Source organism: Echeneis naucrates, chromosome 9 (genome assembly GCF_900963305.1).
Source record: "Echeneis naucrates chromosome 9, fEcheNa1.1, whole genome shotgun sequence".
Classification (NCBI taxonomy): Eukaryota; Metazoa; Chordata; class Actinopteri; order Carangiformes; family Echeneidae; genus Echeneis; species Echeneis naucrates.
The window spans coordinates 19405119-19418446 of record NC_042519.1 but is presented as its reverse complement, the minus strand read 5'-3'; the positions used below and the strand labels follow the sequence as shown (position 1 = coordinate 19418446).

Below are 13328 nucleotides of genomic sequence, written 5' to 3'. Positions count from 1 at the left end.
GCGCATGGTTATTAAACCCCGTCACTGTGCGCGGGCACGGCCAAGGTTCAAGATCCGAGCCAGGGGGGAGACAAAATACTAATTTTAGATGCTCAAAATGTTTGGCCTATGAGCACTAGGCTGCATTACACCAACTTCCTTAACTCCATTAACGGTCTTTTTCAGCCACTAGAGGGCAGCAGAAACAGGCGATCACGGTATAAACACAAGATGTTTGCAGACACCTAGCAACTTAACATTTGTCTTGAGTTGGGTTTGTATCAAACTTTAAATTTACAGCAACCTTTTCAAAATCTACCTCTCAGTAGACAAACGCAGGACTTGTAGCCCACTGTGGAAACCAAATTTTATTCCATCCAAGTTTTCCCTACAAAAACAGCATAAACCAGTATGAAAATAAGCTTGAAGAAAACTGAAGTATTAGTGCCGCAAAGCATCAGCGCCATACTTGTGGTGTGATGAGCTGCAACAAGAACATTTCATTCATAGTCGAACTGTTTGGCAAGCGACCAAAATTAAAAGAAAACGTAAAGCTGAGGTATAATGACGACACATGAAACTAGACTTATGCAACACTGAAGAGTCAGCGAAAACATGGGATATGATCACAGTTTGAACATAAATACACCATGATTTGTAGAGCGCTCCGCATCTCTGTCCATATCTCAGAGTTCAAAATGATGTTGATGGGAGCCGAGTCATTCGATGTGATGGCAGACAGACTGGAGCGGCACGCTTTATTCCACATGCAGAGTTTGTACTGTATCCAAACGAATACCCCCTTTTGCACCAAATTCCTCAGATAGACAGTTTTTTCCCTTCTCCTTTTCAACGTGGGTGAACAAACTAATAAAAGCAAACTGACCCATTTCCATGGTCACTTAGGATGGTCTTTCTTACAGAGAACTGCTGGCAGCCACATCATTATTTGCATTTACCAACTACACAGACAGCAGAGGAAGAATGAGCTGCTAGCCACTGTACAAACTCAAGCTCCCCTTATAGATGGTGTAGGTGCTCCTGTGTAAGTGTCAGTGCCTCCATGTGAGACACTTTACTACATGGCTTTGCCTTTTTCAAACCCAACAGCAAATTTGTTACAGGAAGAGAATTAAAATGTTCACCCAGATGTTGTGTGTACAGGTATACCCATGACAACTGCAGTCAACTGACCCTGGTCAAACACCATCTGTCGACTTTTCCATTGCATATAAAAAGGCAGATGTCAGCAGATCTGAGGGAGTTTTTTTTGACCAGGAGAAAAGTGGTTTAAGGTGTCATCTACAGGATAATGCAGCCGCTCAGGTCATTTAGGGTGGATTGTTCTCATACAACCACAGCTTGTTCTGCCTCCTCAACATTCACCATTTCCCCCTCCATTGCCACTTCCACTTGGGAGTTTACCACCTGCTGCCCATCAACTTCGGTTGTGGTAACATGCACCACCTGGATCTGAACTCCAGCCTGCTTCAATCTCTCCATGTCTTCCTCGCACATCTCTGTCACCCCCCCGTCTTCCACCACAACTGTTGCCGTCTCCTCCATCTCCATCACATCAACGGGCTCCACTGTAACGTGTTCGACCTGAATCCCATCATCTATCAAGACAGTTTCAGCTCCATCTATGCTCTGTGTTGCTATGGCGAGGGTAGCGGTGGCGGCAGAGTCAGTAAGGACCAATTCTTCAGTTGTCTTATTGTCCTCGATGGAGTGGACTTCCTTAAGATGGGACTTCAGCTCTTTAGGGTGGGTGAACCACATGTCACATATGGTGCAGTGGTTGGGCTTGACTCCTGTGTGGCTTACAAGGTGGTCTTTGAACTGGTCCCAGCTGTTGAACACACTGCTGCAGACCTAATGTGAGTTAGAACAGACAACAGTAGTTCATGGAAGACGTACATTATAAATCAGAAGAATAAAATGTACAATAATCAAATGAGGTGATCTGATAAAGCATAGTTAATACACTAGAAGATATAGATAAGAGATAAGAGTCTTTATTGTTATTGCACAGACCTACAGTGTACACTAGCACAACAAAATTGGGGCACAGTTCTCTAGATTGATGTCCCCAAGGAAGATCAATAGATCTATCAAACAATAATCACATTTACATAACGGGAGAGAAAACAGCCCAAACATCCTTTTTCTCATCCCGATTAGGCACTAGTGGGCTAGTGCTTGATTCTGAACAGACTGTACCTGGCATTCATAGAGTTTCTTGCGTCCTTTCTTGGCTCCAGCCCCATTCTGACAGGCTGCCATATGGCACTTCAGGGTGCTGTTCCTTGCAAAGCGCTCATGGCAATCTGGACATTCATATGGTTTTTCACCTAAAGATGAACACAAACGCTGGCATGTAATGATAAATCTGCGGCTCAGTATTTGGCTGTGTGCCTTAGAAAATGCAAACTGAGCACAACTAACTGTATTATTTCTTCTCACCTGTGTGTTTCCGTAAGTGCTCCTTAAAGTGGCCAAAGTGGTCAAAGTGCTTCTTACAATATTCACAAATATGCACTTTCTTTTGGGGTTTCTGGTTCCGAGACATCTCCTCAACATCGAAATGAAATGTGTTGATGTGTTGCTTCAAGGCGGCCTCTCGTGTGTAGGCCTTCCCACAGTGGTTGCACACATGTGGCTTTTCCAGTGACCCAAGGTGTGTCTTTAGGTGCTGCTTGAGGTGGTAGTACAACTTGAAGCTGCGGTCACATTTGTTACAGCGGAACATGTTGTCTACTTGGGAAATCTGGACCTCTACAATCTCAACATTCTCCAGCACCTTGGAGGCAGTCACTGTTTCCTCCTGATACACGACCTCCTGCCAAGGACAAACACAGGAATAACACATTTTTGGATTGAACTGCACAGTAATCCCCAGTTTACCAATCAATGGTGTAGAGGAGCATGAAACTAAAGTTTGGTGAAAAGGTGATAGTACCTCGTCTATTCCGTCCTTCTTCATAACCTGTAGAGTAGGTTCCCCTTGCTGATATTTGCTAGTTATGTCAGCAAGAAGAGCCAAAGCGGAGTCATCTGAGGCCGCCTGAGCATTCTTTGCTGCATCAACAACCTCCTCCAAGCCAGACTCCTCCACTTCAATGGCCCCCTCCCCTATCACCTCAATCTCCACCTGGGGAACAACATACATATGAGGTACCTTGTGTGGACTTTATACCTTAGGTAGTTGAAACGCCAAGAAAGAATTTTAGTGGCAGAGACATGCAGGTAGTCACTGAAATTTCAGCACGTTGCAAAGAAATATCCTGTCATACCGACCTGCTCTCCTTCCACCGAGGGTAGAGTTTCTGTGATCACATTAGACGTCTCAGCAATCTTCCTCTTTTTGCCTTTGCTCTTTGCCATCACTGAAGGATTCTCATTTATCCTACAAGTTGAAATGTGCTCTTGTTGAGATGTGACACAGTGACAAAATGTAACCTTTGTAGCAGTAGACAGGATAAACGCATGCATGTCTTACTTGTTGTTAAGTGCCTTGATGGCTTCCTGCATCTGGAGGTATTCAGCAGCCTTCCAGACATCATAGGCCTCTTCCTCTCCAGTTACAGCTAGTGTGGCCGTGTATGTGAACTCCATCAGCTGGCTAAAGGCAGTATTGCTCACTCCTGTTAAAATATTACAGACCAGCAGTGATGAGCGAAAGCTGTTCTCTTTTATAATACCACATTAAGATTTATTTTGGATGGTTGATTTACATAAAAATTACAATGGCAAACACAGAACCTGGTTCTGATGAAACTTTCATTTTACAACATGACAAAAACAGACACAATAGTGCCATTTCATTTCCTCCCCCCTAGTGATTACTTTTATTGAATTTAACTGGAGAACAGAATACCTTCTATCTCCACTAGTGGCTCCTGGGTAAAATCCTGAAAGAAATTGTGGAAAAACTGGCTGCATGCTGCCAAAACTGCTTTATGGGCTCTAAACTGATGTCCTGCAAGAGATAAGAAACATGGAAAGAGGATTTATTGCTGTAAAAATTTATGAAGTATGTGGATCATGTGTATGATCTGCTGTGTGTACCTACTTACCGTCCACAATTAATGTTATATCTGTGAACTGATCCAGCTGCCGTTGTTCATTGAGTTTGTCCATCATAACTTTGTAATGTGCCGGGTACTCATTTCTTCCATCCAACTCCACCTCCATTTCAGCCGCCATTATTTATTTGATCCTTCCCTGCAGGGAACAGAGGAAAATGGACATGAAACCGCTTCAAGGTTTTTCCTCCTATCGCCCAGCACGAGGCAGCGCTGCTGCCCCTCAAACATTTGGTCACATTATATTTGTAAGATCATCCAACATACCTTTTTTGACAATAGTAAACCAGGTTATAGGAGAAACACAACACTGAGATAAGATTTGGACCCACTGCTTGCAACTTTGTGAAGCACGGAGTCTAGATGTAACAGTCGTTACAGGGAAACATTTCGCAGAACGAGGAAGTCAGAGCGGAGGCCAGCAAAAAAGAAAAACAAACAAACCCCGAAATAAATATCAGCACGGATATATTTGAACAGCAGATCCCTGACATACCACACACGGGAACGGGGATGTAATTCAGACCACGATCACACACTCACGGAGCCCATTCAATAAACAGTTTAGCTAGCCCGGCTCGACGTTAGCTTAACTAGCAAACCTACTCCCGCAGAGCTAAGAGAAACAATTTCACATATTCAATAGATCCATGTCACCAAAGCCAAACTCACCTGGACTAGAAATGCCTGTGTAGTCGTGTATATATTGGAACATGATAGAAATAAACACGCCATAGCGCCAACGTGTTGTAGGTAACGGGCCTCTTAGCACACTCGCCATTTCGCGTTTGACAACCAACATTACGTCATCAAACCGCGCATTAAAATACACTTTTCCCACAGAGGTTTCCTGATTAAAAGCACGCCGGGGCAAAGTGAGAGCTGTAAACCATCGGCATACATACCTGGAGTTTGGTTATGTTGCTTCCGAAAGTTGTTCCAGGATAATATTTCCCTCGACGTATGTACCGCTGTACTAGACTCCTCGCTCAAAAAAAAAAAAAGGGCGGTCGTTCGAGCCTCCGGCCTCGGATTCCCAGAATCCCGTGCGAAGTCGAGGACGCCGAGGCGCGTTGCCTGGTGACCGCGTGCAGCGTTTCCGCGTTCAAGAAAATGTCGAAGCGTCGTAAAAATTTAATTTACATCACATTCATTTGCATTTAATCCCCAACGACTTCCTTTGTAGTCATAGAAATGTCAACACTTTATAATGAGCTCTCCTGCAGAGATCCAGTTCAGTTCAGTTTCAAATGAGTTAAGATGATATTCTGTTTTATTCTGTTATATTTTGTTACCCTGACGAATGCATCACAACATAAAGCGGATGTGCTTATTAATATCTAATATAACATTATTATTGCCTGAATATTGAAATATATTACGATTATTTTGTGTGTGAAAGTCTGTATGGACAAACTTATTGTAATAGAGAAATGAGGAACTCAGTAACAAGTTTGCTGTCTGTATTTTACAACAATTCTGCTCTAATGCCTCGCAAATTGTCCTCTGAGAAAGTCTCATGTTTTTATGTGCCAGAAGCCAAAGACAAAGTACATGTAAAGGCTGTGGACAAATAAAGTTTTTTTTTTTCTTTCAATCTTAACTCATTTATCTTAAGGAATATTCAACAGCATGATTTCGCGTCAACATCTAAGTGTATCATATGTGTATGTACATGTATCTGCTATGGCATTGTATTTTATTTCTGAGTGTGACTAAAAACAACCCACCCCCCAAAAAAAGGTGTATATTTGTATAAATACATTTGACCTTGTCCTTCGCCTGACTGATATTCCTTACTCTCTTCATTGCTCTTTTAGTGTTGACTAAATGGCGTGATGTATATTTATATTTCAGCTCAGATCCCTTGAAACTAAGCGATATGCATCTTTATAGTTCATTCAGGTCAGCGTGTCCTCATGCTTTAGGGATCAAACAGTGTAAATGAGTAACTTCAGGTCGAGCAAACTAGTCCAAGCGAAACACCTTAAGTCACCAATCCTTTTCTCAGTCACCAGTCAGCTGATGTTGTATCAGCTGACTGCTGAGTACAGAAATCATCATATGTCACTGCCTTGATCACATGATCCTTAGAGACACTGATACTTTTATTTTGATTCTTCTATGTTGTTATCTACAATGATCAATACAGTGCATATTCTCTGCTCTTTACATTACATCCCCCAAGAGTAAAACCACACCATGACTCAGTGTTTTTGGTTTGGGTGTTCCTCCTGCTATCAATGTGAACTGAACTCTTCAATCTTGTTCTGGTTGCAAATACAGTAAATACAATTATTGTGTACATTTGTCTGATACTTACTACAGACAAGTGTTGTAAATAGCACTCCCGATTTTAGCTTCAGTTAATATCTAAAAAAGCAAAATGTCACTGACATGTGCTAACCTAGTTAAAACTCTCCATGCTTTTGACCCTTGTAATTTGATCTACAGTGTGTTCATGGCTTATCTCTGCAGAAAGATATGGAGCACTATTAGAGTGTTTCCTCACCTATAATCTCCTACATTTAATGTAAAACAACACCCTTTTTTAATGGTCCCACTTTTTATGTTATGGTATGATACATTGCAAAACACTTCTTCAGGAATTGTGCTCATTCAGCTGTGCATATTGACTGACTCTAGTCCAACTGTGTTTGTGTGAACTACGCAGCAACATGTTGGACCCCAACCAGAGTCCCGCCCTCGGTCCTTTTTCACTTCTGTCTTTGTCCTAAAAGTAAAACAACATAGCTTCACAACATTCTCAGAAATTCAAAATACACAATATATAATATATCATATATATATATATAGATTTATATGAGTATCCAAGTTACAAGGGAAATATGCAGGTTAATATCCAGGGCAGCTTTTCTTCAATTCTTCTCCAACAGTAATTTGTCAAAGAGCCAGTTGCTGCCAAAGATAAAAAAAAAAGGAAATAGCAGAAAAGTGGAGGCATCAGCATACAGCTGGGACTGAACTTTGTCCTCTTTCCAGATCTGAAAACAACAGGCAGAGTATAAAAGGGAGGAGCAGCGGGGGAAGAGGCTTGTTTTTGTTCAAGGAGTTGCAGCAACGAAGAACCAAACAGAGAGAAGGGAACTTTTTAACCTCAAGGTAAGATTTGATCCAAATACTTAAAATGCAGCAGAAATTCTACAAAGCTAAAATAAACAAACAGATAAATATAAATACACATCCTGTGAGGGGTTCTTACAATATATTTGAGGCTTGTCTGTTGTGTATTGTATCCCAGTAACCAGCAGCGTTCTGCAGTAACATTTTTCCCATTCATGTGGAAATACTTGGCAGGAATTTTTTTTAAACGTTCAAGTATACTTCCTGTTGTCCCTTCCTGAGTTTACTTTGTGCATCAGTGAGCTTAACTGTGTACAGAAACAACACTTATTTGGAAATGTTTTCGCTTGAATAGTTTCCCTTATAAAGCCAAATAAGTTAAAGCCAGAATGTGACTGAAAAGAGGAAAAGCCTGTGTGGATACCTCGGGTGATTTGGAGAATGCGAATGATAACTCTGAATTTTCACTTCTGTTTTCTGAGTTGAAATTTCTCTGTTGTCCTCTGGCTGCCCCCCCCCCTCACACCCCCCCACCCCCCTCAGCAGACTGGGACAGTGAGGCGGCACCCCAGGGATGTGGGCGTCCCTCAGCCTGCTCCTCACTCTCTGCCTGCTCCATGGGGGCAGGCCAGAGAGTGAAGGGGATGGGTCTCGCTGTCAGCTGCCTCCAGACTGGAAGATTGGGGAGGTTGAGCCAATGAAGGGGGCAATGGGGCATGTGACAGTGGTGGCACTTCTACAGGCCAGCTGACGGTTCTGCTTGGGGCAGGCTTCCGGGTATGTGGCCATCATGTGTCAGCTAATTTCCACCTTGACCTCTTATCCTGCACCTTTGTCAATTAAAAATAAAGCATGACATTACATTACAATCCAGTGATGCTTTAATAGCAGTACATTTTTTTATCTTGTGGTTATTGATTGGTCCTGTCCGAGCAGAGTGGACGGCCTGCGCCTGAAGTTGGAGAATCAGGGACTGAAGGATGTGAAGTACATGGTCATTAACCACCAGGGGGAGCAGGCACAGCTCCTGCACCCCATGCTAGCACGGAGACTGTCTGAGAACATCGAGCTGTTCCAGCAGCAAGCCCAGCAGCCTGATGTCTGGCAGATACTGAATGGACAGAAAGCTGACTTTCTCATTTATGACAGGTTTGTTACCTGCAGCGCAGCGAGTTAATTCAAGAGCAGACGCTTGTCTGTTGTTCCTCTTTGTGTGTTTTCATAGATATCATAATCGACATCACCATACTCTTTCATTCCAATGCTGTCAGGTGTGGCCGTCTCACCCACATCATTTCACTCCCATACTCCATCATTGGACAAGGTCACATTGAGGGCGCGATCAAGGACACCTACTGCAAACGCATATGTGGGACTTGCTCATATGAGGTATGAACTAATTAACAACTGCAAGAATGTACATGAGTATGAGTCCTCAAACAAAACATCTCCAAAAAATATATAAGAAATCTATTTTGGCTCTGTTTGAACTTGTCCTCTCTTAATTTTTCCAGAGTACTGATACCCCAGAGGAGTGCAAGCAGATAGCACATGCACATCCTGACACAGCTGGGAACCCAGTTGCAGAGGAAGATACTGGTCATTCTCATGGTCACGGTCATCATCACGGTGCCGGGCATGATCATCATCATGGGCATGGTGCCGGGCATGGTCATCATCATGGGCATGGTCATCATCATAGGCATGGTCATCACCACCATGGGGATAATCACAATTTTCAGCCCCGTGGTTTTGGCCACGACTATGACCATGAAGGACAGGGGCAAGCACAACAGGGCGATGTAGGACAGATGCAGCAACTAGTGCACATGCAGAAATCACAGGAGGCCCAGGGAGGCTCTGGTAGGCCCTGAGTACGAGGGAAGGCTAGGTGCAAATCCAAGCACAGCTGACAGTGGACAGCAGGCTCTGACAATGAAGCCTCTCTGCAGGTCAGCTGATGCTGACACTGACGCAGGCTGTTTGCTGAAGTAGGGAGCGGGCAGCCTGTCAGTCTTTGACAATGTGATGAGGCACTACCAGCCTCGTGACAGTGACAGGAGCTGACAGGCGATGTAGCCAATAATATCAGGGAAACCTGACAGTGACGCTCGCCTCCTGCTGAATGACAGCAGCCACAGCCAGCCCAATGAGCCTGACCCCCAGGTGTTGTTAGCTGAGGATGAGATCCGGCCCAGCCAGCCCAGTGACCCTGACCTTCAGGTGTCGGGAGCTGAGCATGAGATCCGGCCCAGCCAGCCCAGTGACCCTGACCTTCAGGTGTCGGGAGCTGAGCTTGAGATCCGGCCCAGCCAGCCCAGTGACCCTGACCTTCAGGAGTCGGGAGCTGAGCTTGAGATCCGGCCCAGCCAGCCCAGTGACCCTGACCTTCAGGAGTCGGGAGCTGAGCTTGAGATCCGGCCCAGCCAGCCCAGTGACCCTGACCTTCAGGAGTCGGGAGCTGAGCTTGAGATCCGGCCCAGCCAGCCCAGTGACCCTGACCTTCAGGTGTCGGGAGCTGAGCATGAGGGCATCTGTAAGCTGGCTCTGATATACTTTTCATAACAACATCAGCTGGCAACATCAGGGACAAGCTCTCTTCTTACCAACAAGTATTACTCTGAGAAAAGACAAGGGAATCCCTGACAGCATGTCTGTGAGATAGGCCGTAAGGTGAAGTCCAAGATTACACTTTTAGATAAAAATTAGGCCAATAAAAACATCAACAAAAAATGTATTAGTAACTTGTGACACATGGCAGCAGATGTAAATCAAATGTGCCTTAAAAGATCTATGTTTCACCTGCATCCGCGTGTCTGCCAGTGGGTGCCTCTCATCCTTTCTCAGGAGTGAAAATGGTTGTTGTGTTCATAAAATGCCTTTCCCATTTTGCTCTCTTCATCCATTATGAAAACTGGCGCAGAAACTACGCTCTAGTGGCGTCTGTATGAAGTCTGGCTGGAGGGACAGGAGAAGGTAATTTAGGAACACGATAGTCAGTCAGTATGAGAAGATACTTAAGGAAACAACAACAGAATGTAAAAATAAAATACAAATGTAGGACTACAAATGGAGAAAATCAATGCTATGATGGTCCATGAGATTTAATGAATTAGATCAATACCAGAAATCTGTGAGGAAGGTTTTAGTTAATGCTTGAGTTTCACAGTGGAAACCTGAAAGCACTGTGCTGTTACTGAGAAAGTCCAAAAAACACGTAGAAGAAACCTGATAAAAGTTTGGACCGGTGATTTGTTAGTCTGTAGGGCATGCTTCAACATGTACTGCTTTATCACATTAAATCTTAATGACTTTTGTACTCATTGAAATCTGCAAGTTTTAGCACATCTCAGGTATGTTTTTTTTTCCCATCTCCAGTGTTCACATCATGAAAATCATTACTATTTGTATTGTATTCTTGTAACCCTTCCACTTTTTAATTCTTGTCTGCATGTACTACATTGACTATGTAGGCTGTAACTAACACATTTACATACAAGGCTTGTTAAAAAAACAAAACAAAACTATGCTCTAATGTTTGGGGGGGGGGGGGGGGGGGGGGGGGTGAGCAACAAAAAACTGCTGGAATACACTCTGTACTTAATGATGGTTAATGGTCACAGTCACCCTGAAAACCTGATGTTTGCACAGAGAACTGTATCGAGTTGAGGTTGTCATATATGGAAAATGAGAGATTAAACACGGATGAGCTACTTTTTTTTGTTTGCGTGTGAGTTCCTGTCAAAGTGAATCAGTAATCACTTAAATTGAGACACTGACTGTAGGATTTGCTGAGTCAGGAGAATTGTGCAGCTGGGTCTGCCCTGGACTGTGCGTCTGGAGAAGGGGGGTGGAGGTCTTGGTGGAATTTAGAAACAACTATTCTGCACGTGCATGGGAAGTTGGGCACGTGACTGCAGGGCAGCACAGTATGTTTGCTTTTGCTGATCTTCATAGAAATCTTCCTCCTGGTCCATCAGAGTCAGTAATAGCCGGATAATAAAGATCTTAAGATGGTATGATGTTACGTATATATAAAACTGTTTGCCCTCAGAGCATTTTTTTTTTTTTTTTTTTTGAGAGGATAGAAGTGAACTGCGCACTGAAAACATTTTTCCCATATTTGTCAGTAGATGGCAGTAAAAGGCTAGACAACCAAGCACCGTGGCCCTCTGAACAGCTGGTTGTTCAGCATATTGATGGCTCTTGTTGCCCATCCCTGACTCCTTATAGGGAGACCGCATTCTCTGCTCCACCCAAATGAGCTTTAGCCAGAGCCTGAGATTCACTCGCTGTCCTATTTCTCTGTAGCACACAGTGAAACAGTTCCAGTTATTCGAACTGTCCTGATTTCGCACACGACACCCTAACCCTAACCCTGGCTATCATGGCAGCTACATTATTTTCGTTCTTTATCTACATTTACTTATTGTTGACTGAAGCTCAAACTGTAACTGTAACTGACCACTTGGTTTGTTGCTGAATTGTTTGACTTCTTATTTGCATTTAGAATGGCCTCGAATTAACAACAAATGTGCTAACAACCAGAAAGGAGAACTGAAAACACCTTTTTTGGTGCTCACGCTTAATTCTATATAATGATGTCAACATTGAGCTGAAAACCTGCAAGACTGCATCGGAGAGTTCGAGTGTAACACCCCTGCTCTGTGTAATGTATCCGAATTGCCTGTCAGACTGTGTGTCTGAAAAGGTCAACAAGCAACCGGAGGTAATAAATGAGACCGAGGCGGACTGCTTGTGTGGGTGTAATTGGGTTGAAGATCCAATGCAGGGGAACAGTGACTTATGGGTAATTACCTGCAATGTTCTGAGACGAAGAGCTGTGAGTGGCTGTCTCTCTGATTCAATCAGCCCCACACAGAGCAGTGCAGTACACAGCCTCTGTCTTAATTGTCCGATATGCTTTCCCCCTGATGCACAACTGTTTCCACAGACGTTTCCTCTCCACTTACCCCAGCAAGAGAGACACAGAGACTGAAAAAGAGAGAATCTCACACTTGTGTGCCCATTCAGACAACACACAAAGTGGCTCTGTGTTGCTCACAAACAAGTACGCATTCTTCACCCTTCAGCCACCACACATACATGCATGCAGCTCCCTGTTTTCCTGCACTCTCTCCAACACACACGCACAACCATTTGCGTTTAAACTCTCAGACCACAAAGGGCCACGGTCGTTTTATTCTTCATTAGCATTGTTTCTTTGTTGGTGTTGTTTTTTTTTTTTGTTGTTGCTTGTTTTGTTTATTTGTGCTGATCTGGACTGACCTTTCCTGTGCAGACAGCTGCTCCTGTACTTTTAATGACACATTTGGCAGTGTGTTAAAGTCTTGCACTCCGAGTTTGGCAAGCCGCACTTTAAATTGAAGCGGCAGTCGAATGTTGTTCAGAATTATAATCAGTAACACGATAACGATCGTCTGCTGAGATCTAAATTGTTAAACTTACCGTTGCATTTTCAACACTAACATTAGGTCATTAGTTTAAAATGCAAATTGGCTCTAGCTTACACTAGAGCCATGAAGATACTTTGGAGGCCACCACTAACAATTAAAAATAAGTTTTATTTCAGACAAAAATAATGCATAAACTGAAGAAGTTGCAGTATATACATTTATTGTGTAGCTTGTAAAGACCTCATCGATCACACGTACAACACCAGAAAGGCTCAACTGGTAGGAGAACAATATCAAATCATCCCAGATCAACACAGTTCTTGGCCTTGAGTGAGACAAGAGCCAGAGGTTGGGGGGTGGGGTTGGAGGGGAGGAGAGGAATATGACTAAGGGCACAAAAATATACATCACATCAATTCATTAATCTGATGCAAACTCATGAATCGCTGCAGGATCGAACTCTGACATGCAGAAAATTTCCAGCCACACAAGTCTGGACGATGACGCACACACATTTGTCATACAGCCGCATCCGCTGCAATTAGATCAGGTAGCAGGGTGATGTCACGGCTTTCAGCAAATAAACAAACAAACAAACAAAAAAAAAAAGGTCTTAGCCACCTGACTTGTATTTCCCCCATTTCCCCCCCACTGTGCTGAAAAATATCTGGCAGAATTATTTTGGTTTGCTAAAGAGAACAAATTCCAACACAATTATTTCCAGGCTTGACAGAGCGACAAAAACCACCCTTGGACTAAC

The 13328-nt window shown here is 43.5% G+C and overlaps 2 protein-coding genes across 4 annotated transcripts; one reads left to right on the top strand and one right to left on the bottom strand.

The window, feature by feature from the left end:
* Window positions 1–334: 334 nt before the first annotated feature.
* znf131 (zinc finger protein 131) lies at window positions 335–5062 on the bottom strand. 2 transcript variants are annotated; one of them, XM_029510753.1, is made up of 9 exons: window positions 4973–5062; window positions 4059–4206; window positions 3860–3961; window positions 3482–3626; window positions 3280–3388; window positions 2942–3133; window positions 2446–2821; window positions 2203–2333; window positions 335–1854 (listed from the first exon to the last, which is right to left on the bottom strand). In XM_029510753.1, the coding sequence occupies exons 2-9, from the start codon at window positions 4186–4188 to the stop codon at window positions 1327–1329; spliced, it is 1713 nt and encodes a 570-aa protein (XP_029366613.1). In that variant the 5' UTR covers window positions 4189–4206; window positions 4973–5062; the 3' UTR covers window positions 335–1326. The 2 variants fall into 2 exon arrangements, with proteins under 2 accessions (XP_029366613.1, XP_029366614.1); XM_029510754.1 differs by lacking the exon at window positions 4973–5062 and adding an exon at window positions 4740–4854.
* Window positions 5063–7075: 2013 nt separating this feature from the next.
* Window positions 7076–10866, top strand: LOC115048810 (selenoprotein Pa). Of its 2 annotated transcripts, none has more exons than XM_075353370.1 (5): window positions 7076–7190; window positions 7698–7928; window positions 8088–8300; window positions 8423–8540; window positions 8666–10866. In XM_075353370.1, exons 2-5 carry the CDS (start codon window positions 7726–7728, stop codon window positions 9329–9331), a joined length of 1200 nt encoding a protein of 399 aa, XP_075209485.1. In that variant the 5' UTR covers window positions 7076–7190; window positions 7698–7725; the 3' UTR covers window positions 9332–10866. The 2 variants fall into 2 exon arrangements, with proteins under 2 accessions (XP_075209485.1, XP_075209486.1); XM_075353371.1 differs by having other exon boundaries at window positions 7078–7190; window positions 7695–7928.
* Window positions 10867–13328: the final 2462 nt, after the last annotated feature.

Bases quoted from the DNA above. Each gene is read 5' to 3' on its own strand.
- znf131 (XM_029510753.1), bottom strand. From the start codon at position 4,188: ATGGCGGCTGAAATGGAGGTGGAGTTGGATGGAAGAAATGAGTACCCG. The intron at 3,134-3,279 runs GTCGGTATGACA...GTTGTTCCCCAG, and splicing joins CCTCGGTGGAAGGAGAGCAG to GTGGAGATTGAGGTGATAGG. The intron at 1,855-2,202 runs GTACAGTCTGTT...AACTCACATTAG, and splicing joins AGAAACTCTATGAATGCCAG to GTCTGCAGCAGTGTGTTCAA.